General features: G+C 57.2%; 2 protein-coding genes across 5 annotated transcripts in view; one reads left to right on the plus strand and one right to left on the minus strand.

Annotated features, from left to right (window-relative positions):
• ACO2 (aconitase 2) overlaps window positions 1–14,563 on the plus strand; it is a 50,257-nt gene extending 35,694 nt beyond the window's left edge. Inside the window, exons 4-18 of the mRNA XM_055396195.2 lie at window positions 487–579; window positions 3,736–3,894; window positions 4,113–4,263; window positions 5,566–5,670; window positions 6,509–6,600; window positions 7,562–7,667; window positions 8,813–8,970; window positions 9,129–9,202; window positions 9,810–9,921; window positions 10,994–11,116; window positions 11,314–11,469; window positions 12,297–12,488; window positions 12,825–12,957; window positions 13,447–13,568; window positions 14,041–14,563. Of these exons, the coding sequence (XP_055252170.1) occupies window positions 487–579; window positions 3,736–3,894; window positions 4,113–4,263; window positions 5,566–5,670; window positions 6,509–6,600; window positions 7,562–7,667; window positions 8,813–8,970; window positions 9,129–9,202; window positions 9,810–9,921; window positions 10,994–11,116; window positions 11,314–11,469; window positions 12,297–12,488; window positions 12,825–12,957; window positions 13,447–13,568; window positions 14,041–14,175 (1,911 nt within the window). The 3' untranslated portion in view covers window positions 14,176–14,563. The remainder of the gene's footprint in view (window positions 1–486; window positions 580–3,735; window positions 3,895–4,112; window positions 4,264–5,565; window positions 5,671–6,508; window positions 6,601–7,561; window positions 7,668–8,812; window positions 8,971–9,128; window positions 9,203–9,809; window positions 9,922–10,993; window positions 11,117–11,313; window positions 11,470–12,296; window positions 12,489–12,824; window positions 12,958–13,446; window positions 13,569–14,040) is intronic.
• Window positions 7,796–26,564, minus strand: POLR3H (RNA polymerase III subunit H). Of its 4 annotated transcripts, none has more exons than XM_055396200.2 (6): window positions 26,128–26,564; window positions 23,634–23,730; window positions 18,799–18,885; window positions 18,344–18,407; window positions 16,752–16,953; window positions 7,796–8,698 (listed from the first exon to the last, which is right to left on the minus strand). In XM_055396200.2, exons 1-6 carry the CDS (start codon window positions 26,236–26,238, stop codon window positions 8,645–8,647), a joined length of 615 nt encoding a protein of 204 aa, XP_055252175.1. In that variant the 5' UTR covers window positions 26,239–26,564; the 3' UTR covers window positions 7,796–8,644. The 4 variants fall into 4 exon arrangements, with proteins under 4 accessions (XP_055252175.1, XP_055252173.1, XP_055252174.1 ...); XM_055396198.2 differs by lacking the exon at window positions 7,796–8,698 and adding an exon at window positions 9,915–10,856; XM_055396199.2 differs by lacking the exon at window positions 7,796–8,698 and adding an exon at window positions 15,614–15,879.
• Window positions 26,565–27,870: the final 1,306 nt, after the last annotated feature.

Raw genomic sequence — 27,870 nt, forward strand, 5'->3', positions numbered from 1 at the left:
ACAGACAAGGCATCCGAGGCTCCAAAGGAGAAACAACGCCCACCAGGAGGCATGGTGGAACCGGGTGGTCCACTGCGTCCCACCACTTCCCTTTGACAGGTCCCCTCCCCCGCCGTGTCTCAGTGAGTCCTGTGGTGTCTTGCCGCCCCCTCACTGCTGGCCTTGACCAAGGACCTGAGTGCCAGAGGGATCCTTCTACAAATAAGGAAGCTGAGACCCAGGGCAGGGAAGGGATTTGTTCTGGACCTACTCTCTGGCCATGTGTCACAGAACTGGGCTCCGTCTCTGTTCCTTGGTCTTTCTCCTGGGCCTGCCGGCCGAGACTTGTGGGCCAGCATCCAAGCCCTTTGGGAATTATTTGTAGAAGGCCTCCAGGAGAGGGCCTGTCTTTCCAGTGCCAGCATTTCAGTCAGGGGAGAGGAGGTGGAGGGAGGGAGGCATGAGCAAACTGTTTCTAATGCCCTGGTTATTGATTTCTCTCAATAGGACATAAACCAGGAAGTGTATAATTTCCTGGCCACCGCAGGTGCCAAGTACGGCGTGGGCTTCTGGAGGCCTGGCTCTGGAATCATTCACCAGGTAAAGGAGGTCCTAGCCAGCCTTTGGGGGTGGGCAGAGGAGCAGGCTGCCCTTTGGACCTGGGCAGCACCTCTGGGTCTGTACGAACAGGGGCCTCAGCAGGCAATTGGATAGGTATTTTCATCAACCCTTAGACTCCACTTTCATTTTAAAATTAATTTTCATTGTGTCAAGTTACACATGCTCACTCTCCATGTGAGCATTTAAAATAGTCCCTTCTGACCAGCATTTTAAGGTTGACGTGTTTTGTGCTGTACCTTCTTCTGAACATTCGTCCGTGTCGCAGTGGTTTTGTGTTTTGCTTTCCTCCACAAGCGTCGTACCTTCTTGGGTGGATTACTAATACCTGGTGAGACAGGCACTCTGCAGATAGTAACTTACGCAGTGCTCGCCATGACCCGGTGAGTCTGGTGGCTTTATTGTCCGCACCTTACAGATGAGGAAGCTAAGGAGTGGAGATTTAATTTCCTTGCCCAGGGACATCCGGCTGACCGATTGTGGAGTCAGGCTCCTGCAAACATCCGGGCAGCCTGGCCCTGGGGTCCGTGCTCTGCCCGCTCTGTGGTCTCCTATCACACCGGGGGCTCATCCCCTCTGAGTGCAAGCGGTGCCCCTCATAGTCTTTGGCCACTTGCTGGAGTTTTGGAGGGTGGAGGTACCACAGGTCATGTGGCTACATCAGCCAGGAGCTCTTCTGGGTCTCCCCAAGGGTGAATATTCTCTTGATAGGAGAATATCAAGTGCAAGTGTGTATGTGTGTGTGTGTGTGTGTGTTTCTGGGGCGATAGTTGATTAGTTTTCATCAGAGGTGTCTGTTCAGGACTGCTGAATGGCGTGTGGGGTGTGTGCCGGTGTGTGTTCATCTGCCCTTCATCCTCTGTGTGAAACCTGCCTCTTTGTACCTTCCCAAGGTGACCCTTCTCCCCACCTCCAGCCTAGGCCTCACTTCCAGATGCGCTGAGTCAGGCTGTAACTGGACCCTGCCTGGGCTCCCACACCGCCCCACTCTGAAACCAGAGCCTGCAGATCAGCGCTCTACCCTTTCAAACCCTCCCCCTTGCCAGGAAGGGGCTCCCCATGAATGGCAGGTTGCACTGGTCTACAGGGGCCAAAAGGCCTGTCTCAGCGGCTGGGCGAGGGAGTCAGGCGGACCCAACCTCAGCTTTTTGTCATCAAGTGTCCCCAATCCAAGTGTCCCCATCCCTGAGCACAGATGCCCAGGCCTTTTGGGCAGCTTTTAGGTCAAGGTTTTTAAAAAGAAAGTTCCAGGGACCGTGTGATCTCTGCAGCTTTCCTCTTCTTCCCCCCTCCCCTGCCATGTTAAGGCAGGTGCAATCCGCCATGTCCACAGCAAACCTTAGTCCCTTTCCACTCTGCCTCGAATGCCCTGACTGATCCCTCCTCCACCGTGCTGCTTCCTGGTTCCCTCTGTGCAGCCCTGGCCCTCCGGTGCCCAGCACTGGGGGTCTCTGTGACCCTCTGTGGGACCCTTCGCATTATGACCACAGAGTGTGCCACATGCCCTGTGGGGACTGGGCCTGTGGCTTGTTTACTCCACTCAGCTCTGGGCCCGCGGCCAGGTCAGTACAGAATAGGTCCTCAGTGCGCGTGGCTCCTGCAGATAGATGCTGAATTTCCAGTTTTATGTTCTCAGTGTTAGTCCAGCCTAAAAATACACTTCTTCCCCACCACACGCCCACCTGCCTAAGCGAATGCAGCTGACCGCTGAGGTCGCTGTCACAACCAGCTTCTTTGTGATGCTTCTGCAGTCCTCCGGTCTGCGCTGACCACTCCTTTCTGGACGTGGACCATGCTCACAGTCTACACTGTGTGATCATAATGAATTCTCTGTGTCTGGTGTTCATGGAGCAGGCTTTTACAACCTCAGGGAGTTTTGGAAATTAACCAGTTTTAAACCTTTATATTGGTCGAGGATAGGAGGGCTGGAGAAGTGAAACAGGTAAACAGTGTTCTCTGCAACAGTTGATTTTGTTAGGGATTCCCTCTGTGTTGGCCTCTTCTCCCAGCCAGCTGGCTCATTTCTGGGGAAGGAACCAGGTCTTCTAACTTCCCGCATTCCCGAGAGGCGAGACCCCTCGAATCTTGCTCAGTCTGCTGATGAGATGCCTCGCGTGAGGCAGGGGCCCTGGGATTTCTGTAATATTCCAGGGAACCTGCCCACCTTTCAGTTGGTCTTGACAATTCGTAAGAGCCTTTCACTGCTCTGATCTCATTTAGCGTCCCCGATATCCATAATACGTGTGTGTAGGGGCACAAATCCGTGTGACGGTGAATCATAGAACCTCAGGTGAAGGCTCTTGGCTGCAAAAGGAGAAGAAGACTGCCTCTCCCAGGCGTTATTACCACCTGAGGGACATGCTTCCGTCACGTCCTTGCGGTGATCAGTGAGGAGAGCACTGTCGTCAGCTGCTCTCTACAGATGGGAAGCGGGGGCTTGGGGAGAAGTGCGTTGCCTGGGGCCCACAGCTGGGTGGTGGGGCCAGAACTCTGACCCAAACATGGTTCCCTTTGGCTGTAGCTCTCCTTGAGCAACCCTGCAGCCTCAGTGTGTCCAGCACCTCAGGTGGTAGGCAGGGCTGCTCTGGGATTGGCTGCATCAGGTATCTTGGGGGGAAATGCTCACTGCCAGCTCCTCCCTCCCCTGTGCTGGAGCCAGCCCATGGAAGATTGTCCGCTCTCTGGAGAAGCCAGATGAGCACACTCCACACGTCTACCACGTGAGGCAGAGAGTGTTATCGGAAGCACCTTTCAGCAGTCAGCATTGTCCCTGGGCCTGCCCCAGGACACACTCTTGTATCCCAGGTTATCTGGTTCTCACCACCATCCTGGGGTCGGGATGGTGCAGCCATTCTTAATACTGTGCTAACAGATGAGGAAACTGAGGTCCAGGGAGGCACTTGCTAGTCCAAGTCACACAATCAGGAACTGTCAGAGCTGTTCCTGAGCCCACACTACCAGTCTCCCAGGTCTCTGGCTCATCTCGGCCACACTGGCGAGGCCCCGTGCAGGAGGTGTGCCTAGGACTAGCTCAGTGGCCCAGTGTCGGCAGGGGGCAGTCTTGCAGACCCCATTGGAGCCCTAACCTCCTTTCTCTGCTAAGGACTTTTAAGCATAAGACCTTGGATTCTTTTTCAGATCATTCTGGAAAATTATGCATACCCTGGGGTTCTTCTGATTGGCACTGATTCCCACACCCCCAATGGCGGTGGCCTGGGAGGCATCTGCATTGGAGTTGGGGGTGCTGATGCCGTGGATGTCATGGCTGGGATCCCCTGGGAGCTGAAGTGCCCCAAGGTGAGAAGTGGGGAGGGGCTTGTGTCGGGGTGGCAGCAGAGGGGTGGTTGGTGGGGCAAGTAGGAGATGTGGGACCCACAGGAGCTGAGAGCATAGGTCAGGCTCAGCTCTCTCTGGGAAGGAGGCAGGGCTAAATAAGCCCGACTGAGAATTCCAGTGGTTGGAACATGGCACGTGACACATGGGCCTGTACCTGCTTTCTTGCCCCACCCATTCAGGTGATTGGCGTGAAGCTGACAGGCTCCCTCTCCGGCTGGACCTCACCCAAAGATGTGATCCTGAAGGTGGCGGGTATCCTCACAGTGAAAGGTGGCACAGGCGCCATCGTGGAATACCACGGGCCTGGAGTAGACTCTATCTCCTGCACCGGTGAGGACGGCGGCTGCAGGGCATGCTCCCATCCTTTGCGGGCCCATGGGCCTGTGGTTGAGCTGTAGATGCAGCGGCTGGCCTGCGCATGAGGCTCTGGCCAGTCACTTTGGGAACTTGCAGTGGGCTCTTAGAGGTAGAGGAGAGGTTCTCTAGTCCAGGCCCTTCATTTAATGGGATGCTGGGGCCCCTCGAGGACGGTAGGTCACTTCCCTGTGGCCACACGGAGTTAGGGGCTGAGCCAGCGTGGCCATGGCCCTGGGCTGCCTTGAGCGATCCAGAAGAATCCATAGAAGGTGGAGGTGGCAGGTGAGGACTTAGAGCCAGGGCTTCAGTCCCAGAGCAGCCCCATTCTCAAACCCTCCTTTGCCTGGAGTCTCAGAGCCTCACTCTTTTCCTTTGGGTTAGAGACCATCACCTGTTAGTCTCTAAGACCAGGTGGGAGCCAGCCCCCTCCCTACTCATCACTCCTGGTGATCTGGCCTCAATGCCTGCTGCTGCTGCTGCTAAGTCACCCTCAGAAATCCAAGTAGAGTTGGAATGAGGCTTAGAGATGGTTCAATCCAGACTTTCCTGCCTGCCTCAGCTCCACAGCACCCCCACAGAGCTGGAGTTCAGCTGGCCCTTTTATCCCTCCAGTGATACGGGGCTCACACCTGTAAGTAGCCCTTACTACTGATGGACGTTCAGTTAGGAAGTTGGCAACAAGCACAGACCCATGTCCCAGCAACCCCATGGGGCTGGAGTGCTGGTTGCAGTTAAGACATCTGTAACCTCTCCAGTTCTGTGGGTGGCTCTGTGGTCCAGGCCATAGACGTCATTCCAGTATTATAGCTGGAAAACCCCAGGCCCAGAAACATTTCCACCGTGGTGTGGCTGAAAGCACGTAGGCCTGCCCATAAGGCAGGCAGACAGACCAAGTCCTGAAGGCCACACTGGCATTTGCTTTATGGCACGACCATGGACATGTCTGAGTCAGTTCCCTCACCTGCAAATGGACACAGCAACAGCTGGGCAGTCTGGCCAGGTCAGCTCATCTAGTCTGCCGAGTGGGCCAGCCAGGCCTGGAATTGGAACTCTGCTCGTCAGACTAGAATCTTGTGTTCTCCCCGTATCCAGCAGCCACCCTGACAGCCGGGACGCTGGGCTCTGGCCCCGTGACCTGGCTTTCCCTGGCCCTCCTGTTAACCCTGGACCACAAGGGCAGTGAGAGCGAGGGAAGAAGTGAGGTCAGCTCCCTGGTGCAAAGACATGTGTGCACCCAGCTGCTCAGCCAGCCCTGTGGGTTCCCTCTCTCTACAGGCATGGCGACCATCTGCAACATGGGCGCAGAAATCGGGGCCACCACTTCAGTGTTCCCGTACAACCACAGGATGAAGAAGTACCTGAGCAAGACAGGTCGGGCAGGTGAGCCAGTGGGGCTTCTAATCCCCGCGTCTAAGTGGGCTTCTGTAGCTCTCTTCAGCTTCTCAGAGGCTCTGGCCTCTCAGCGTGAAACATGGCTCAGGGATTTAGTTCCCCTGAACGGGCATCCTTGGGATTTAGTTTCCCCTGGAAGGGTGTCTGAATTCAGTTCTTCTTGGCCTGGTCCCTGATGCCCTCTATGGGAAGCTCTGGAAATGACATGGATTTGCTTCTGTAATTCCTACTCTAGCAGGGGAGGAGGAAAAACATTTGGTGCAAGAACCACTTTCTCAGCCTCCCCCAACAACTTCCCTGAGGTTCGAGCTTACCTTCTTTGAAACCCAGAGTTGGAAATGGGGCCTGGGGAGAGCTTGTTGGGTCTTCTGAAGGGAGGCGATTGGTGGAGCCAGAGGCTGGGGGACCTGGGGAGAGCTTGTCACTTTGCTTCTGAGCTCTCTGTGCATAGAATCCTACCTGGAAGACTCTTCCTTTGATTTAACTGTCAAGTAACCTCCTCCTCTAAAATTCGGTGCCTCTCCCCTCCCCGACTCTGAACCCCAAGTCAGCACCTCTCCTCAGTGTCCCCGTTTTCCTGCGCCTCTCTCGCATTATGTTGTAGCTTCTGGCTCACTGACAGCGCCTCGCTAGACTGTGAATTCCACAAGGGCAGGGACTGTGTCCTGTGCTGCTATTTTGTTCTTTGTTTGCCTAGTCAGTGCCCAGGGCCTGGTGTGTGTGGCAGGTGCTGGGTAACTGGTTCTTATGGGTGGATGGATGGATGGAGTCTTGTGACCCAATTTCTGTCTTACATGCTTCAGTCACCCTCCCTTGTTGATTTCAGACATTGCCAACCTTGCTGATGAATTCAAGGATCACTTGGTACCTGACTCTGGCTGCCATTATGACCAACTGATTGAAATTAACCTTAGTGAGGTGAGGCAGGGAATTGGTTCCAGGGAGTTTCTGAGGATGGGGGTGATTCAGGCGCCATTTGGAGACTTCTGGTGGGCCTCAGGGAGAGCTTGGGCAGGTCCCTGGCTGCATACCCAGCAAGGCTCTTGAGCTTTTGGTTCCCCAGCTGGTCATTCAGAAACGTTCAGTTGTCCCCTGCCTCAGCTCTCGGAGAAGCCAAGATTTTACCCTTGAGCTTGCTTTGTTGTGAGAATTCAGAGGGCAGGGCTCAAGATTCTAAGCCTGACCCAGGTGCTCTGAAACCTGTAGATCAGGGTAGCATTTGGAAGGCCAGAGGAAGGATGGGCTGGAGGAACCAAAGTAGCAGAACAGAGCAGTTAGGCCCTGAAGCCAGCCTGCACAAGTTCAAATCCTGACTCTGCCACTTAAGTGTGTGACCTTACCTCAGGCCACTATGGGCCTCACTTCATCATGTGTAAAACCCGAGGCAGTCATGGGAACTGAATGAGCTAATTCATGTAATGACTGTTGCTGATACTTACTGAGGGCTGATTGGGTGCCAGGCACTTCACTCGGTGCTTCATGTTGGTGGTAAGTAGCATCACGTATAAAACGTCTGGCCTCCAGATTCCAGAAGCACCATGTCACGGGAGATAACGGGCTGAGGGGGCCGCCAGCCTTGATTCACCCCGTGCCTCTGCTGTCTCCAAGCTCGTGACTTTGGGCAAGGCAGGCAGCTCTGCCACCTGCAGGCGGGAGACAACGACCTTGGGGGTTGGAGGGCTCCAGGAGCGGGTGCATGGACAGTGCCCGCTGCTCGGGCCCTTCCTGGAATGAGGTTTGAGCTGTGGGACGAGCGCTGGCCTCCCAGGCCCACCGTGACTGGGCGAGCAGGAGCCAGGCCACCTCTGAAGGAGAGAGGTGTCCACACACCAAGCCGAGTTCCTCCCCCACCCCCCCGCCCCTGGCTCTTTCACTTCAGCTGAAGCCGCACATCAATGGGCCCTTCACCCCCGACCTGGCTCACCCTGTGGCAGAAGTGGGCAGTGTGGCAGAGAAGGAGGGGTGGCCCTTGGACATCCGAGTTGGTGAGTACCCCCACTCCCAACCCCAGAGCCAGCAGGTCCGCCCAGGGCTGTGGACCGTCGCCTATGCTTACCGTGGGGCCCTTCCTGAATGGTTCAGGCACTTTCTGAAAGATTTTTTTCCCTCCACAGCTTCTTAAAGAAATTACTTTTTCTTGGTATAAAAGAAATATGTATCAGTGTAGAGCTTATTGATAAAACAAGAATTTTAAAACACCCCTAATCTCCACCCTCAGCCAGAACCAGGTTTTTGTATATGCCCATACTGATGTGTATAAATTTTCTCTTTTTTGAACATTTCCTCTTACCAAGCATCATGCCTGATTTTACTTTACGTGCTTCACACACACACACTGGCGTGCTGGTATCGCTGTTGTCATCGTAGAGTGAAGCACGTGAACCCAGGTGGCCTGAGAGTGGGCCTGACTCTGCCACCTCACAGCTGGGTGACCGTAAGCTCATTGCTTCACCCCCTGTGCCTCGGTTCCCCAGCTGTGAAACGAGGGTTATACCATTAAAATTGCTGGGAGGAGGGATGTGTTGGGGGTGGTGAGAGCTTTCGACAGTGCCTAGCATGAAGTGCTGTACAGTGTGTGCAGCCTTATTAGTTGAAGTAAGTAAAAAGAAATCTTTTGGTAGCTTAATAATTAGAAAATAAATCACTGAACTGGTAAGACAGTCTGTCTCTCTCTATAGACAGTGTGATGTCATCCAGTCTTTATTGGCTTTTTGAATAACTATGATAGACTTCTTTAAAAGAATTATTTTCTTCCTGATTATAAAACCAAGTAGAATGCCAGAGAATTCTACAAAGTATCAAAGAAAGTGGGCCTCTAGGTCCTTGCCCAGCAGTGGTCCCTGTCAGTATTTCAGTGGGGCCCTCTAGTGTGTGTCCACATACAGACTCTGCTCACTCTAAGACAGTGGGCTATACGCTCCCAAGTGCGTTCAGCGTCGTGCTCAGCGGCCACAGTTTCTCTTCAGTGTCTGGGTTGAGAGGATAGACAGCGAGGTAGGTTGCTTCCAGCTTCTCTCTGTTGGGAGCAGAGTCGGTGAACCCTTGACCGGGTGCGGATCGTTTGTGGTCAGGCAGAGAGCTCTGTTCACTCTCCTCCTGACGGTCCGTCCCCCCACCCACAACATACCAGGTCTGATCGGCAGCTGTACCAACTCCAGCTATGAAGACATGGGCCGCTCTGCAGCCGTGGCCAAGCAGGCGCTGGCTCACGGACTCAAGTGCAAGTCCCAGTTCACCATCACCCCAGGCTCGGAGCAGATCCGTGCCACCATTGAGCGGGATGGTTATGTGAGTGCCCGCGTGCCACGCCCGGCTCCCCCACCACCCCTCTGCTGAGGAACATGGCTGCAGGGCAGAACCGGCCACAGCCTTGTACGAAGGGACCGGTGCCCCGGGGTTCCCGCCAGCCTGCCCCTGATCCCTCCCCATCCCCTCTCCCGCTGCAGGCACAGATCCTGAGGGATGTGGGTGGCATCGTCCTGGCCAATGCCTGTGGCCCCTGCATTGGCCAATGGGACAGGTGAGAAGCACAGGGTTTTTTTTTTTAATGTATTTTAAAAATTTATTTATTTTTTAATCGAAGGATAATTGCTTTACAGAATTTTGTTGTTTTCTGCCAAAGAAGTACGGTTTTATAGGACAGCCCCTTCTGTCCTGGGGTACAGAGCCCCAGATGTTGAGGGGAGATACCCTTGGGGTGGAGCTTCCAGGGCTGTAGATATTAGAAGACTTTTCCGGGCAGGACTAGAAAGTTGGGCTGGAGATAAAGAGGAAGAGTCCCCCACAGCGCTGAGTGGCCGCCTGGCTGAAGCCTGGGGTGTGGGAAGAAGCCAGGGAGGCCTCATCCTAACACACACAGTGGGGGGCTCAGATGGACCCTCCTGAAAGGACACCGTGGCCCTGGTCAGGGATCCCTGGCCTTGCTCTGGCCTCTTGTCTTACGTGTGGCTTCTAACGAACCTCAGTGGTGCCTTAGGTGCCCTCCTGCTCCGTGGGTGTGAGTTGAGTCCCAGGAGGAGGTGACCATTTCCAGGTCTTTCCATTTCCCCCTCCTCTGCCATGAGCTCAGCAAGTAGGCCAGGTGACAAGGCCAGATGTCCCTAACTGTGTCCCCTCTGACCTGGCAGGAAGGACATCAAGAAGGGGGAGAAGAACACCATCGTCACCTCCTACAACAGGAACTTCACAGGCCGCAACGACGCAAACCCCGAGACCCACGCCTTCGTCACGTCCCCGGAGGTGAGACTCTGCCCTAACCCGGGATGGCCTCTGGGGGCCATGCCCTGGCCGGTCAAGGGAGCAGGGCTGCTGAAGGAAGGTTGGCATCACAGGCCAGGGGTTGTCAGAGCAGAAACCAAGAGCCACATGCCTTGCCGGCCCCAGGCATTGAGCTCCCTGGGTGTGCCCTGCCTGGCTCCCCTCGGCCCCAGGAGTCTGAGGTTTTGTTAGAGTCACCACCGGGGACAGAAGGCAGTCCTGCCTCCACCCAGACACATGGCTGGATCCTCAGTGCCCCAGGGTCCCCTTGGTGACCCATGAACAGTGCCGGAGGCGCTTGCACTGCCCGAGCCAGGAGGGAGGCCGTGCTGCCACGGTGAGCAGTCAGTGAGCTGCGCGCTCTGGGTGCTCAGTGGTTATCCACACGCAGCCAGTCTTTTGTGACTTTTTTTTTTCTGCGGTGGGTCTTTGTTGCGGTGCGCAGGCTTTTCTCTAGTTGCAGCAAACAGGGGTCACTCTTACTGCTTGTTGGGTTTCTCATGGCAGTGACATCTCTTTCTGCAGAGCATGGGCTCCAGGGTGCAAGGGCTCAGTCACTGTGCACGGGCTTAGCTGCCCCACGGCACATGGAATCTTCTCGCACCAGGGATCAAACCCATGTCCCCTCCTTTGGCAGGGGGATTCTTAACTACTGAACCACCAGGGAAATCCATGACTTGGTTTTTTAAATGAGCGTTCCAGAAATACTTCAGTGAAGAAATGGCCCCCTCCATGTTTTCAGTGCCCATGAAGGAACATAGTCATCATGGGAGCATTTCTGTGCCAGGACCCCTCTCGGGGTCCAGCACTGGCCCTGCCCAAGGAGGCGCTGAGGTCCAGGCCCCGGGGGGGCAGTAGAGGTGGGCGTGTGAGTCCTCTGCAGGCCCTGGTCCCAGAGACATTGCCGCAGCTCCCGCCTGCGAGGGGAAGAGTGGTCGTGGAGAATCTGGAAATTTCCCAGCTCCACCTCAGTTTCGGCCTAGGCTTCTGCTGAGGTAAAGGGATGGGCAGGGAGTTTGGTGTGAATGACTCAAACTGGCTGCCTCCATTCCAGATTGTCACAGCCCTGGCCATTGCTGGCACCCTCAAGTTCAACCCAGAGACTGACTTCCTGACAGGCAAGGACGGCAAGAAGTTCAAGCTAGAGGCTCCAGACGCGGATGAGCTTCCCCGAGCGGTGAGCAGGCACAGCCTCTGCCACCCGTCCTGCGGGCCCACCTCGGCCCAGGGCTCAGGGCCGCTGAGATGCTTCCGGCCCAGGAGGGGCGCTTGCCAGCGGGGAGAGCTTGGCACATGGGGAGCTTGCCTGCCATGGGAGCGTGTCCACATGGGACTGAGGGCTTGGCACCCAATGTGCCCTGTCGCCTGCTACAGGAGTTTGACCCTGGACAGGACACCTACCAGCACCCCCCCAAGGACAGCAGTGGGCAGCAGGTGGACGTGAGTCCCACAAGCCAGCGCCTGCAGCTCCTGGAGCCTTTCGACAAGTGGGACGGCCAAGACCTGGAGGACCTGCAGATCCTCATCAAGGTCAGCGGCTCAGGGACGCGCGAACAGCCCTGCTGCCAAGGCACCCTCCCGTGATGGGCAGGAGGGCCCGGGAAACCACACAGGCCCCCACGGACCCCAGTGGAGGACACGGTCAAGAGTTAGGCAGGGGCAGGAAGGGAGGTTTGGCTGCAGAGGAGGGAGGGGATCTGTGTCCCCCATTCTACTGCTCTGTGCCAGGCCAGCTGCTCAGGGGCTTCTGGGAGTGTGGGCGGTGAATGCAGCGTTAGGAGGGCAGGATGGGCACCGTGATCCTCACAGCAGGTCTCCGTGCACTGGGCTTGACCAGACAGGCTCTGGTGCTGTCGATTCCTGTTCCCATGGTTGAGCATCAGGGGTAGGGCCTGCGTCTGGGAGCTGAGCTGACCGGCCAGAGGCCTTAGAGGCCTCTCTAGCACTGTGCTGTTTACTGCGAGGTCTGCAGGCAGTGACACAGCCCCCGTTAAGCCCGCATGGTAGACGAAATTGATCAGTCACCAGGCAGAACCCAGACACGTCCCTGGGCTCGTCTGTCTCTGGCACAAATCTGCAGGTGGTCTTCCAACCTGGGCATCTCCTACCTGGGGGCCTCGGGCTGAAGGGCGAGTGAGCAAACACATGGGTCCTCCATGTCTGGCTCTGCCCCCTTGAGGGGCGGAGGACAGCCTGGCCTGAGCCCTCTTGGCCAGAGCGTGGTGACGCCAAGACTGCAACCCGTGTCAGAGCCTGACCCGCTTCTGCTGTCCCCACCACCTGCCTCTAGAGGGCCTGTCCATCCACCACTCAGAGCCCACACCCTGACCTCTGTTCTCTCTGCTCACCCACCCAAGGTCAAAGGGAAGTGTACCACCGACCACATCTCAGCTGCCGGCCCCTGGCTCAAGTTCCGTGGGCACCTGGACAACATCTCCAACAACCTGCTCATTGGCGCCATCAATGTGGAAAACGGCAAGGCCAACTCCGTGCGCAACGCCGTCACCCAGGAGTTCGGTCCTGTCCCCGACACTGCCCGCTACTACAAGGTGGGGCAGAGCTGGCCCTTCCTGGTGGCCAGGTTGGGCACTCCCACAGGGAAGGGGGGCCTACACTTGCAGCGGAATGGTGCCCCAGCGCCACCGAGGCAGCCATCTGTCAGCCCCGCTGCCCTGAGCTGACACCTTCCCAGGCCCTGTCTCAGCCTGTCCGAGGGCCTGGCTGGGGCTGGATTCAGCTCTAACGTCCCCTGTCCTTGGGGTGCAGGTGAGGCGGGGGGCTCTGGCCCCTTGACCTGGGAGTCTTAGGAGGCCTGAGGGCTGAGCAGGAGGTGGGTCAGTGCCACCCTCTCCCTCATAAACTCACTCCTCCCTCACCCCTGACAGAAACACGGCATCCGGTGGGTGGTGATTGGAGATGAAAACTACGGTGAGGGTTCGAGCCGGGAGCATGCGGCCCTGGAGCCTCGCCACCTCGGGGGCCGGGCCATTATCACCAAGAGCTTCGCCAGGATCCACGGTGAGCAAGAGCCGAGCTGGGCCCGGCCCGCCCGCCTCCCCGTACCGGCAGCCCAGGGCCGCCCCACAGGGTCGGAGCCACGCGGTTGGCCCCCAGGGTGTGTCCACAGCGACCCCACAGCCCGCCAGCCTCCAGCCTCTGCCCCTTCAGATTTGTCGGTTCTGACACCATGGCTCCACACCCCCGGCACATACTGGTCTCGTTTCCACACTTGGAGCAGTTGAGAGCCAGGGCGTGTGGTTAGAGGACCATCTCTGATTGTCAGAGGCCTCAGGGAAACACAGGCATCCAAGCACAATCGCCTAGGGCCCCACATCACTGGGAGAGCGGCCAAGCTGGTCCTCGTGGTCAGTGACCCAGGTTTGTCCCACGTGGCAGGACCCGGGGTGACCCTCTCAGAGCCCTAACTGGACTTGGTTGGTGAGGTTCCTCACAGAGAAGGGAGGGACGGGACCTGCCCACTATGGACTGCTGCTCTCTGCCTTCTAGAAACCAACCTGAAGAAACAGGGCCTGCTGCCCCTCACCTTTGCTGACCCAGCTGACTACAACAAGATTCACCCTGTGGACAAGCTGACCATCCAGGGCCTGAAGGACTTTGCTCCTGGCAAGGTCAGGGGGCAGGGAAGGAGGGTGGGCCAGGCAAGCCCATCTGTTTCCCAGGGCCCTCCTGAGAGGGGAGGGGAGGGTTGCCCTCTTACACCTGGCCCCACCTGTACCTCCTTCCATGAGCCTCTGTTCCAGCTACAAGGGCCCCTGAATTCTCCAGGTAACCCCCGAGAGGGAAGGAAGTACCTTCCCAGAGATGAAGGTAAGGCCAGCTCAGGCCCCCATTCCATCCAGTCACTGGCCCAGGCCTGGCACTCCGCGGCCACAGCCCACACCCCGCAGAGCCCTGTGGTCCCAGGAGTCAGGGCCTCCGGGTCTTCCCATGGCCAGCCGCTGAGGCCCAGACCTGGCCTAGGACCTGGTTCACCTTGCTGGCCCCAGGGCCCGGAGCGGTGGCCCACCCTCCTGAGCCTCTAGCGGAACCAAGGGCCGTGTTCCCAAGGGCCCGTCTGCCCACACGCGTCCCTCCTCACAGCCGCTGACGTGCATCATCAAGCACCCCAATGGGACCCAGGAGACCATCCTCCTGAACCACACCTTCAACGAGACCCAGATTGAGTGGTTCCGCGCCGGCAGCGCACTCAACAGGATGAAGGAGCTGCAGAAGTGAGGTCCCGCTCAGCCGCCACCGCCCGCCGACCTGCTCCTCAGACCCGGCTCCGGCGTCACAAGGCGGGTTCGCGTCACCAGAACGGGATGTGATCCAATCCAGCCGTGGCTCCGCTCTGAGATGCAGTGGCCGGGCCTCCTGCCCTCCTCCCCTCGGCCCAGGGAGTGCCCCAGAGCCGGGGGTGGGGGAGGCTCTTAACAGCGTGTCAACCCCATCTTCCTGTTTTTAGTCCGATTCAGATCTTGAGCAGCTTCATGCAACTGTATTTATTTTTGATGACAGACACCCATCTAAAGTTTTTCTCTTGCCTGTTCATTTCACTGGTGGCAGAAGGATTTGAAAAAATCCTTTTGCTCTTACACGGAAAACAAGAATTCATATTCAGTGACTTGCTGTGTGAGTGGTGGTGTCTGCTGTCACCAGCTCCAGCAAGGGGCAGGGGGGCTCCTGCACAGCCAGTCAGTGGATGCCCCTGAGAGCCACGCCACAGTGTTTTTCAGCCCCATCACCTGCAGGGCAGCCTCCCCTCCCCCTCCCCACATTCCAGTACCTTCCCTGATGGGCCTGGGGGGTTGGGCCCAATATGGAGCCTCCCCATTCCCCTGGGCTTTGAGTTGCCCTTCAGACACGCAGAGTGCGTCTGTCGTACAGACAGGCCACCACGTCCAAGGTCACAGCTAGTCCATGTGTGCCCTACCCCCATCCCCTGGCACAGGGTGGCAGCAGGCATGGCTCCTCTCCCTGGAGCACCGTCCACTGGCACCATGCACAGCTCCAGGCCCCTGTGTCCGTGTGAGCCGAAAGGCTGGGCTCCACGGGGACCCCTTCATTAGGACAAGACTTGCCTGACAGAAACATGGCATCTGGTGAGGGCTATAAAACCATGTCCTGGTCCCAAGAGAGGTTTCTGGCAGAAATGAGTGGAGGGGCAGGAGGAATCTGGCAAAGCCATTCTGTTGGATGAGGCCCGCCTCCAGGATCTCAGATCACAAGCAGACCCACAGCATGTTCATGGTGTGGCCAAGGTTGCAAAGTGACAGCCGGCCCAAGGCTCCCTGCTGTACTGCTGGTGGGAAAACGACAACAGCAGGTCGCCAGCCCTCACCCCCTGGCTCAGGAAAGCCCACCACCACTTCCTGATTGGCTGCTTGGCTGAGTCCAGGCCCCCGCCTTCCACACGCTGGTGGGAAGGAAGGTGGTTTCCCTTCAAGGTCAGGCTGATGAGCGCCTGGCAGCTGCCCTGGACCAGCCTCTTGCTCTCTGGGTTACTTGTGGGGCCGCCAGGCTCAGCTGGCCCAGAGCTTGGCCTGAGGTGGCCGGGACCTCTCACCCCCAAGTCCACCTCTGGGACATCTCTAGACGTGATCTGGGGTCAGGAAGGGTGTGCTGTCCCGGCCGTGGCAACTTGGTGACCGTAGAGCACTGAGACTAGGGCAGCTTTCCCAGGTGATGCTGTCTTCATTTATTAAATGTCTTTGCTGTCACCAACGGGCAGAAGTCCGTGAGGACCGTGGCACTCAAGTAGCTCTGGAAGGAGCAGGGGAGGGGCCGACCTGGGCCGCTCCTCGTCTGCACAAGCGGTGGTGGTCTTCAGGGCCAGCTGTGCCTCCTTCCCAAGGGCTGGGCAGGGTCCGTGGCCACTGTGCAGGGCTAGCTGCTCGTCCACCAGGAGAGAAGGCCCAGGCCTGGCTCACTGATGGATCCCTGCCAGGGTGGGGGGAGGGAACCAGCCTGCTTCATCTACCATTCAGCCTGGAGCCAACTCGGACAGGAAGCAAAGGGTGAGGCCCCCGGTAGGGTAGGGCACAGCTAGCCAGGAGGCTCTGGGAACACCTGGGAGCCACACCAGCACCCCAGAGGGGCGGTGGACCCCCCTCTCGCTCCAGCCTCTTCTGAGGCCTGTAAGTGCTGGTTTACTGAGGACCCGGCCCCTGGCCCCTCACCTGTATGCCTGCCCACAAGGGCACCATGGTGCCAGTCCTAGGCCTGCCCTCCTGAGCCGCCGGTGGTCTAGTCCTGCCAGAAAAGCCTAGTGACCTTGAGCCCAGCCTTCAAATCATGCAGAGGGGACCACCACCCCTCTTCCTGACAAAGACAGCAGCCCTGAAAGTGAACAACCTGGGCCCCGTGTTACAGTAGAAAAACCTACCTGCAGGCCCTAAAATCCCACTTGGGCCCTGTGTCACTGTCTGGCTTCATGAGGGTAAAAGACAAGGAGCCCAAGTCGGATCTGGTGGGTTTCAGCTTCCCCAGGCCCTCAGGCCACTCGGGCTTGTAGTGGGAGCAGCCTTGAGGGTCCTGTCCCTCCCCCACCTCCCCCGCCCCCGGTTTCTTCCTCACGCAGCCCGCTCATCAGCAGCCTTGTCCAGCTGGCGCTGTCCTCTCACGGGCAGGGGCCTGACTCACCCACCCTCCCCAACAGCTTGGCAGCTTTATGACCCTGCTGCAAGGACCACTGCTGCCTTGGCCCGCAGAAACTGGGCTCCCCAAGAAGGATCCACCCAAGACGCCACAGCAGGGACTGCACCCCCACCTGCCGGGTCCTCCTGCCCCCGGGTCTCATCAGGACAGCTCACCATGAGCGTGTACGGAGCCTCCTTCTTGGGCAGCTCCTCGCTGGAAGAGGCGGCCTCGGCCGAGCTGGGTCCCGTGGGGGATGTGTCCACAAAGCTCTCGTCCACCACCCGGAAGCGGACCTCCTCGCCGATGTCCATGTACAGGTCGTGGGCACCCTCCTCCGTCTCGTACTCCCACACCCACACCTGCTCTGCCTCGTCGCTGGGCAGGGCACACGGTCAAGGCAACAACCAGGCCAGCAGGGAAGCCCTGGGTTTGGGGGGGGTTCCTCCCATAGTGCTCACACCCCCAGGAAGAGCCAATTGCAGGCTGACATGTTTTGCCCAGGAAGTCACGGAAAGAGGGCCCAGCCCCACATACAAGAGGCAAGGTTGGGCCTGCCTGGAGCCTGTGTAGCGACCAGAGTGCCAGGACCCAGGCTGGGAACACGGACATCAGAGCGGAAGCAGCTCGGAGCAGAGCGCAAGCTGCACCTCCACCCAGGAATGATCACAGCCCCTCAGTGCCTGGGGCTGGACTCCACCTGTGTGCCCTCTCAGAGGCCGGCTGCCAAGTTCAAACCTCAACTCACCGCCCACCAGGGGCCAGGCCCAAACCTCTGTGCTTCAGGGCCCCCGTCGGTATACCAGGGGCGGTAGGGAGGCCTGCCTTCCAGGGCTGCGGCAGGCGGGTAATGAAAGAGCATGCGTGGATAGCGCCCTCCACAGGCCCCTCAGTCAACCCCCGCGCCGGCCGAAGCTGGCCGTGTGCTCCGCACTGTGCGGTCCCGCGTGCAGCTGCACGGTGCTCTCCACCGGCAGGCAGCCCAGGAATGCTCCTGGTTTCCAACAGCACGTGGCAGGTTTTCTGAGAAGTTCCAGAGTCACACACAGACCCTGCCCCAGGCCCTGTGCATACATACACACACACCGCACACGCACACACGTATACACCACGTGTACACACATGTGCGTGTGCACATGTACACCACACATGCACACACGCACACACACCACGCATGCACACGCACACACAAAACCGGGGCCCCTCCCTCAGCAGATCCCACACTGAAGGGACATACTGCCCTCCAGTGGCAGCCCCACAGGTGGGTCCTGCCTCTCCTCAGTGCCATGTCCCCTGCTGGGCACTTTGGGCACAGCTGTGACAAGATGGGGTCTCTCTCGGTGAGCAGTCTTGGGGAGCACCCACAGAAACCACCAGTGTAGCAGGGCAAGGGCCAGGATGGGGCAACGGGGGAGCCAGCAGAGAGACTCCTCTCAATGGGACCTTCAGCGCCATGCCCTCGGACGTGCGCCGAGGAGGGCGGCGGGCCGATCAGGGGCCTCAGAGGGAGGTGACCTGAGATGCTTCCTGAGGGGACAACCTGAGCGAGGTGAGCTGGAGCCAATCCCGGCAGCCCTGACACAGGTGCAGGCAGGGAGGCCCGCGGCCTGTGTGGGACGCGTAGGCAGGTCCGTGCTTCAGGAGCAAACGAGATGCACGCTGGAGGAGTGGACAGAGACCTACAGCATCAGGTCACAGGACCCAGAGCCACCCTGAGGAGTGGAGACCCTCCTGTGGAGGGGCACGAACTCTCACCCTGGGAGGATACAACTTGGCCGGCTGCTGCAGCGACTCCGGAGGGATAAGAATGTCGTCGAAGAACCCTAGGGAGACTGGAAGCCAGGCAGGTGACGATGTGAGTCGACAGGCCAGCCCTGCGTCTGTGCTGCCCGGGGACCCCTCCTCCACCTCGGATCCCCCCGTCTCTGCCCAGCCTGAGCAGCCACCCAAAGCCAAGGTGGACCCTGCACCACCAGGACCAGCAGGTGCTGGCAGCCCGGGCCACCTCCACCAGCGCTGGTGCCTCCCTCAGGGCGTCTCAGCCTCTTGGCCAAGACCCCAAGCTGGCCGGGGTCCGCACTGTTACAGGACGGACGGCTGAGCACCCCCTCAGGAAGGTTCTGCTTGTCTAGCTGGCTACTCCCCTGACCACCTGAAGAGACTACAGGCCCGGCCGCCCGGCGTGCTCCCAGGTCCCGCGTAAGGATGCAGGGCTGATGTTACCGTGCACTCCCTCTGGGCTGCAGCCTTTGATCTTTCCGATCAGAATCTCGTCCAGGAATGGATGGAATACCACATAGCGGAAGTGAACTGGAAATGGAGATGGCATGGCGGTGATGAGCAGGCCGTGAGCAAGGGCCACTCCAACTAGGGGTGGCCTGTGCTTGCCGGCATCCACCCTCACTCACTGGCACGCTGACCCCCATGGTGGTACCAACAGTCCACCCCACAGTCCATGCCAGGCCTCCCCGTGGGCCTAGACCTATGAGCTGAGCTGGAGGGACCCTCACCCCATCTCCTGCAAGGCCACTGCTTGGCCGCCACAAGAGGCCAGCAGCACTGGCCCTGAAACACAGGCCTGCTCCCAATCCATTAGTCACACCTGCGCCCAGATCCTGGCCATCAGTGACGCCAGAGTCAATCTCAACCTTCCTCTGGGCTCTCCCCTTGAAATTCTAACAAGGGCAAGAAGCAGCTGGCAGAGAGAACCAGGTTTGGAAACAAGTTCCCCACCTCCCGCTGACCGGCAAAGTTTGCCCCAGGCGCAGCTCTGACCTGAAACAGGCTGCTAAAAATGCCCTGAAATTTTGGGGGGCGGGGAAGTTGGGGGAGCCAATAAACCGCAACAATGCCTCTGTGGGTTCTCAGGTTCTGCCCTAGGTGGTCCCTACTCACCTGAGCCCAAGGAAAGTATCAGGTAAGGTCTGTGCCCACATCACAGACTGACTCCACGGCCTGGCAGGAGCCATCCCTTGCTCACTGCTGCCCCTTGCAGAGCACCTCAAAGTGGGCGCCCACTAAGCCCCAAAGGCATACGGTGTTGAGGGCCTGAACGCCGCCAGGGCCGGACAGTAACCACGAGGCGGCCCCTGCCTAGCCACCCAGGGCCCGTCTGAATCCGCCCGAGTCAGTGTCATGCTTCCCCACTGGCAGCAAGTGGCGCCGAGAGGCCAAGTAACCTGCCCACAGCCACACACAGAGGGAGACTCCAAGCCTTTCTGAACCACCACCCAGACGAGCCACGGGGTTGAATCTCCTCCCCTGTTTAACCCCCAAACACAGGCTTCTGCTTTCAGCGCCCTCAGCTGCCTGGCCTGCCGGCTCACCCCAAGGACAGCAGGGCCCACCTGCCCCCCACGCCAGCTCCCCGCAGGCTGCTTCCCCATGACTCCACCAGGCAGGAAAGCGTGGGGGAAGGACAGGGGGCAGCTGGTGAGCCTCCCTCCCAGCGAGGCTGTCAGAGCCTTCATCGAAACGGGAGAACCGCACGCTGACCTCGGAGAGAGCAGCTGCGGGCCAATGTCCCTAACGCACAGAATGGAAAAATCCCTCTGCCCATGTGACCCAGTTCCATCAGCTCAGTTTAATAAGTCCCCACGGAGCCTCTGCCAGGGCTGTGCCAGGCTGGGCTTGAGCACGGGGCTTGCTGGGGCAGGACAACACGTGATCCCGCGCCCAGGGAGTTCGAGACTGGAACGACCACAACCAAAGCACATGGTGAGCAACCCAGGTGTCTGTGGACAGATGGATGGATAAGCACAGTGTGACACAGCCGTGCAAGACTGTGCAGTCTCAGGAAGGAATAAAGGACTAACACAGGGAACCACACGGAAGAACCTTGAGGATATTACGCTGCGGGAAATAAGCCAACCACAAAAGGCCAGTACTGCAGGATCCTATTCACAGGAAATGTCCAGAAGAGGCAAATTCAGAGACAGTTGATGAATGGCTGTCAGGGGCTGGTGGAGGGCGGGGAGTGATGGCTAATGGGTGTGGTGTTTCTTTTGGGGGTGATGAAAATATTCTAGAATTAAGACAATGGTGACAGTCACACAGCTCTGTGAATATACAATGCTGAAAGCCCCTGAATTGTATGCCTTAAAAGATGAATTTCATGGTATGTGAATTGTATCTCACTTAAAAACCAAAAGGAGGCCAGAGACCAGGTGGAGGGCCAGCTGGGGCAGTGCTGTGTTGGGGGCCACCTCCCAAGAGCACCCCCTGAAGTCCTAGGGATGTTCGGCCTGAGGTAGGAAGCCTGAAAAGTCAAAAAGGATGGGTCTGAAGAACCAGTAAGAAGAGGAAGACCTGTTCTTAGTTGTAGGCCGAGGATAAGCAGGGCTGCCTTAGGACAGAGTGAGTGTCTACAAAGGATAGATACCTTGGTTCCACTCAAGAGGTGCCTGGAGGAGCCAACTTCACAGAGACAGAAAGTAGAATGGTGGTTGGGGGGGTAGGGTGAGGGGAGCAGGGAACTGGTGTTCGGTGGAGACAGAGATCCAGTGTCAGAAGACAATCAAGTGCTCGAGACGGGTGGTGGTGATGGTCAAACAATGTAAACACACTGAGTGTCACAGAAGTATACTCCAAACATGGGAAAGGTTATGTTCAGCTTAAAAAAAATAAAAGGGAAAAGAACAAAGCAAACGGTAGGCCCCAAGACAGGCTTCTCTGGAGCCATGAGCGGGGCCCTAACTCAGCCAGAGGCGGGGGCAGTGGGCAGGTCAGGAGGGACTTCCTGGGGGGCGGGCCTACCCAGCTTGGAGGGCACAAGGCACACAGGGCTGGTGCCAGGTGAAAGTGCCCCAAGTGACACAGGATGAGGCTGGCCAGCTGGGGCCAGTGTCACAAGTCAAGAGGCTGCCATCTCGCAAGCGCTCACTATGTGCCAGGCACCAGGCCAAGGGCTCCCTGTGGTTCTTCCCTTTACTCCTTGAATCTCTCTGTGAGGCCGGCACTACGAGCATCATACTGTTTTCCCAGAAGTGAATCTCAGAGAGATAGGTAAAGCAGCCTGGCCCGGGTAGAAGTAAAACTAGAAAGCAGTAGAAGGCAACTGGAGAATGAATAACCCTCTAAGCAAAGGCGGAGGCCCGGGGCTGAGCAGCCCTCAGCACAGCCTCGGGCCCAGGTCAGCTTCGCAGCCTGGCCACTGACCCCACCACAGATCGACAACTCGCCCTGCACGATGCTCCATGGGCCCCGAGGAGCCCGACTGCCACACGTGTTACCCCATTTTACAGATAAGCAAAGTGAGGCTGAGCCAGGTAGTCACTTGCCCAGGGTCCCCCTGCAGGGGGGTCAGAGCCAGAATTCAACCCCGGGTCCACATGGACTCTACCCCTGCACCTTGTTCCCAGGAACACCGGGGACCCAGGTACAGGGCGTGGGTCAGAAAACCAGCAATGACACCAAGCAGCAGAAACAACCCAATAAACGGAGAGAATCCCCTCATATTTAACTTTTCTCTCCAGTCTCTCTTGAAGTTCTGGCCCCCATAACACTTGTCTCCTGGACAGCAAGGCCCTTGTTCCCCAGCAGAGGCTGGGCTCAGCTGGACGGCATCCTTCTCTGTAAACAGGGCCCGTGTGGCCTTGTCTCCACATCACTATCTGACCTTTCTGCTCACGAGACCGTCCCAGTCCACACACAACTCAGAGCTCCACAGCATCCACGTGAATGAATTAAGTCTCCGGATTCCTGGACACACACACCAGGCAGCCTCACGGCACGTTCTGGAAGGCTCGGACATCCCTGTGCCGAGACTGACGCCCCTAGTGGGGGTCAGGGCAGGGTGGGAATCACTCAGACTGACTCAGAGGGTCTGGCGTGGATGGGCAAGCGCCCAGCTGATGGCGAGTGGCATGTCTACACCTTGACTAGCCCCAAACCAACTCCACGGACTCCTGGTCCTCTGCTTCTGACTTGGTTTGTCCCGGCAGGAGAGAGACCAACGCCCCACTTCCTCCCTGAGAGCTCTCCTCCCTTGGGGTGCACATCCCTTTGCAAAGTGACTGCAGCTCCTCCCATCAGGGGAGTCCTTCTCCAGCCCTTGATGCTGGCCTTGGCCACGTGACCTGCTCTGGCCAATGGGATCCGAGCAGAGGCTCGGGCAGAGGCGCTTTGGTGCCCAGTTTGCCTGCTGAAGGAATAGACCGTGGAGCAGAGATGAGCAGCCCAGCCGAGGCCCCCCACCCAACCAGTGTGCCAACCACCAGACATGAGACCACCCTACACCGTCCAGGCCTGGTCAAGAAGCCCAGAAGACCACCACCGAGCTGACCGACAGAATCAGAGGAACAATTTGAATCAATGAGCTATCAGGACTCGCTATGAGCCAAGGTCCTGTCCTGAGAGCTTTGCGTGTATTAACTCAGTAACCCTCAATAGTCCTGTAACTAAGTCTACCGTTAACTGCATTTTACTGACAAGGAAACAGAGGCTGCCTATTCCGCTTATGACATACAGGAAATAAGCAGCAGAGGCCACGTGTTTAACCATTACGCCCTGGTGTCCCTCAAGGTCTCCCACCCCCAACCAGCCTCCTGTGCCCCTCCTCACTCTCCCCACTTTTATTCAGCAATACCTACTCCACTATCTGTCCACTCCCCCAACCTGAGTGCACTGACAATCAGGCAGAGCCTGGCTCAAACAACACACAGGACCACAGGAGACACGTGCAGAGACAGAGCCACAGCCTCAGAGCTGGAGAGACCTTGATGGAGAGGCCTCGAGAATCACCTCATCCACCTCCCCATTTTTATTGGTCATGCTGCACTGCATGTGGGATCTTAGTTCCCCGACCAAGGACTGAACCTGTGCCCCCTGCAGTGGAAGCACCGAGTCTCAACCACTGGGCCACCAGGGAAGTCCCCGCCTCTTTTTTTTTATAGACAGGAAACCGAGGCCCAGAAATGGGAAGATTCTGCCCATATCACCCAGGAAATTCCCAGCAGAGCAGTCAGGATTAGACCCCAGGTCTCCCAACCCCAGACCAGGACCCCCCACCAAAAACTGAGCCCCAAGAAACCCGAAGCCCAGGAGGAGAGGGCACCCACCTTTCGTGTGTGACGCACCATCCCCTGGGAACACGTACGCGTCCTCCAGCTTGGTGATGTCAAACAGACAGATGCAAAGTCCCACGTTGTACACGACCTGTGTGCGTCCATGTACATGCCCCGTGACTCCGAGGCCCAGCTCCCCGGGCAGTCTCTCCTGAGATCTGCACCCCCCCCATGGGGCAGGTATCCCCATTTTAAATGCACTGGGGTACTGCCTGAGGTAAGGAACTCCAGTAGGAGATGAGCTCTAAAAAGAAAAAAGCCTTTGGTGACAAGACAGATTCAAGTCACAACACTAGTTCCACCACTCCCTGTGTGGCCTGCAAGGTCACTTCTCTGAGCCTCGGTTCCTCCATCTGCAAAAATGGACCTACTAGGCTGTGGGCTTGTTAAATCCAAAGAGAACAGGTGTGAAGCGCCTAGCTCAGTAGCTGGCTAACCTGCTAGAGGGAACCCTCTCCAATCAACAATCATTACTATTACTAGCAAGGACTGGAGTGGGGAACCCCAGGTTAAAACTACACTTTTCCAAGGTCCCAAGTCCATCCTGGAGCTCACAGTTCAGAGTGTCAGAACCACTGCTAGTCGCTGTTCTGCTCACAAAGTCTCAGACACACAGACGTGGCCGCAGGGACTGAGGCTGGCAGAGTGACACACAGGAGGCCCCGAGACTGGGCAAAACAGGCCAAAGACGTCCACATCCCGTTTCCACTCCACGACGCTCCAAAGGACTAGCTGCATGGTGTCTGCTTATCTGACACCAGCATCATCACATCCCAAACACAGACCTTGCAGGACTGTTTACAGATGAGCAAGAAGCTCAGAGAAGTGAGTCCTGGCCAGACCTCAACGTAGTGAGGCCCAGAGTCTGGCTGGTTTTGGAAGCACAAGGAGACAGGCACGCTTGCCTGAGCCTTCGACCTCTTCTGCGAGGTCTCCTCTCAAATGACTCAGTAATTCAAATGCAGAAATACTTGTCTGGGAATTCCCTGGCAGTCCAGTGGTTAAGACTCTGCACTTTCATTGCTGAGGGCCTGGGTTCAACCCCTAGTCGGGGAACTAAGATCCCACAAGACTCAAGGAGCAACCAAAAAATAAGCAATACTTGTCTGAACAGGTCATAGAAGGCCCTGCGCCACAAAAGGACTACATTCCCTTCTTGGACTTTTCATATCTTCTCTCTTTGTCCCCTGAGAGGTCCCCTCTCCTTGTACCTTACAAAGTAACCAGACACCATCCACTAAGGACTGTGTGAGTTCTCGCCAACAACAACTCCCCAGGTCTGTACACTCCACCTTTTGTGACTTCAGCCTCTATAGAAGGGACCTGCCTCCAGTCTCCAGCCAGCCAGTCTTCTTCCTGTTGGCTCTTTCTCAGCCTACTACAGATGAAGGCCATCACTCCAGTGAGGTCCTGCAGGCTCTGTATGCACTGGCTCCCACTACTCTCCAGCCTGCCCTCCCTTCTCTCCCTCTACCCTGGCCACACCAGCCTCCTTCAAGCTATGACAGGTTTGATATTCCTTCCTGCCACAGGGCCTTTGCACCTGCTGTTTCTGCTTCCTGCATAGCTCTACTCTGCTCGGAATCCCCTACGTGAATTCTTCCTCACCACCAGATCTCAGCTCAAGTATCACCCCCTAGCAAAGCATCTTGTCTCCCTCATTGTAGGTGAAGTTCCCTCAATCCACAGGCTTGTGAACACCTGTTCTCATAATAGTTACCTCAATTTGTCATCACACATTCAACTGTGGGAGTCTCTTGTTCATATCTGCGGTCCCCACCACACTACAGAGCAGAAGCGTATCTGTTTTATTCATTCAACAAACAATTATGGAACATCTGCTCTGTGCCCAGACTCTATGGGGGCTACCTGTGGAGAAGAAAAAGGTCACTGCCCTCATGTAAAGGAAAAGAAAAAAGCAGTAACCAAGTAAACAAGCAAGGCAAGAGTGTGGTGAGTGCTAAGAAGGAAAGAGTGATGCGGCACAGAATAACTGCTTCAGAAAAGACAGAGGGAAGGCCTCTGACTGGCACTAAGGCATGCTGGCCTGGCACGTAAAAGGTGCATAAACATTTCTTTTGAAGGAATGAATGGCTAAACCTCCTGCAGCTGAACTACCACCCATCTTCACAGAAACAATGCATGGTAGGACAACAATGATTATTTCCATTTTACAAATGGAAACCTAGGCCCAGAGCGGGTAAATGGACTAGATTTAGATTGCAAATTATCAATAATTTGGAAGTGGGGACGCTAGTATTTCCCAGTAACAAGAGCCTTTTTCAAACCCAATTTTTGATTCTCTCCAACATCCTAGTGGGGTAAAGGATGAGTTCATCCCACGCACAGGTGAAGAAACAGAGTTCTGAGACGTTAAGCTGCTTGCCCAAACGCCAAGGTTTGGCATGGCCCGGCCGGCAGCGGGCGGGGGACGCAGTGTTGGCCCTTCCCGTGCTAAAGGTCTGCCTGCCACCCCCGGACCCAGTACCTTGTTGGCCAACTTTTTGTTCAATTCTTCAGCGATGGAATCGTTGAGCTTCCTTTCAAATTGCCACGGGGGGATCCGCACGGTGTCCACCATCTCCACGAGGACAAACATCCTGGCCTGGGCAAGGTGCTCTGGGAGCCGGAGGATCAGTCACGCACCGGGGCCTGCGGCGGTGGGGACCCCCGAGTCCGCTCTGTGGCGTCCCAAAAGGCGATACCCGTCCCCAGGTCGGTAAGGCGGGCTGCGCCGTAGGGCCCGGGGTGTCCCGTGCGGGTCGTGCTCCGATTCAACAGAGAAAGAAAACAGGCTCAGCGGCGGCGGGAGTCTCGTGGCTGAGCCGGCGCGGCTCGCGGTCCGCCACACGCAGGCCCTCACCACGCGACGCCGCCACACACCGAGCACCCAGACGCAGCCCGCGGCAGCAAGACCTGGGGAGAGATTCCGAATCCAGTAACTTCCGGAAAGCCGACCAATAAGAAGCTTCGGCCCGCCCCCGACGCGGGGCGGGGCTGCATACCGGCTCGTGAGAGGGGCGGGGCGAGGCGGGGGAGGAGCCGCCCCTTCCGCCTGCGCGGAGCTGTCAAAACCCTCACAACGCTTTCCGGTTGCTAGGCGACCTCGGTGCCATCCAGTCATCTCTCGCCTAGCCTGTACGTCCTCTCCTTTCTGGTCTCAGGTAGTCCTCTGCTCTACTGCCGAGTGATCCCCAAACGCAAACACAATCTGCCTAGACCCTACCGAACTCTGGAAACGGGGAGAATTAACCGGAATCGGGCAGGCGGGACATTTTTCGGATAATAGAAATGTTCTGTGTCTCCTTATCAGAGAAGGCGATGGCACCCCACTCCAGTACTCCCGCCTGGAGAATCCCATGGACGGAGGAGCCTGGTAGGCTGCAGTCTGTGAGGTCGCGAAGAGTCGGACACGACTGAGCGACTTCACTTTCACTTTTCACTTTCATGCATTGGGGAACGAAATGGCAACCCCCTCCAGTGTTCTTGCCTGGAGAATCCCAGGGACGGGGGAGCCTGGTGGGCTGCCGTCTATGGGGTCGCACAGAGTTGGACACGACTGAAGCGACTTAGCAGCAGAAGCAGCAGCAACACAGATGTATGTAATTGTCAAAACTCATCCAACTCAACATTTAAGATCTTTGCATTTAACTGTAGGCAGATTAAATCTCAATTGAAAAGCAATAATAAACTGGGACCCAAAAAAAAAGAGGCTTCCCTGGTGGCTCAGAGGTTAAAGCGTCTACCTGCAATGCGGGAGACCTGGCTTCGATCCCTGGGTCTGGAAGATCCCCTGGAGAAGGAAATAGCAACCCATTCCAGTATTCTTGCCTGGAGAATCCAATGGATGGAGGAGCCTGGTGGGCTAAAGTCCATGGGGTCGCAAAGAGTTGGACATTACTGACTGACTTCACTTCACTTCACTTCAAAAAAAGAAAAAAGAAAACAACCCCTCAGCGGCTTCTCGTGCATGCTAAGTCATTTCAATCGTGTCTGACTCTTTGCGACCCTATAGACTGTAGTCCGCCAGGCTCCTCTGTCCATGGGATTCTCCAGGCAAGAATACTGGAGTGGGTTGCTGTGTCCTCCTCCAGGGGATCTTCCTGACCCAGAGATCGAACCCCTATCTCTTTTATCTTTCCTGCATTGGCAAGCGGTTTCTTTATCACTAGCACCACCTGGCAAGGCCCAGTGGCTTCCCATTCAGTTTAGTTCAGTTCATTTCAGTCAC

Source organism: Moschus berezovskii, chromosome 6, assembly GCF_049115385.1.
Source record: "Moschus berezovskii isolate FMDL1 chromosome 6, NW_MosBer_1.0, whole genome shotgun sequence".
Taxonomy (NCBI): Eukaryota; Metazoa; Chordata; class Mammalia; order Artiodactyla; family Moschidae; genus Moschus; species Moschus berezovskii.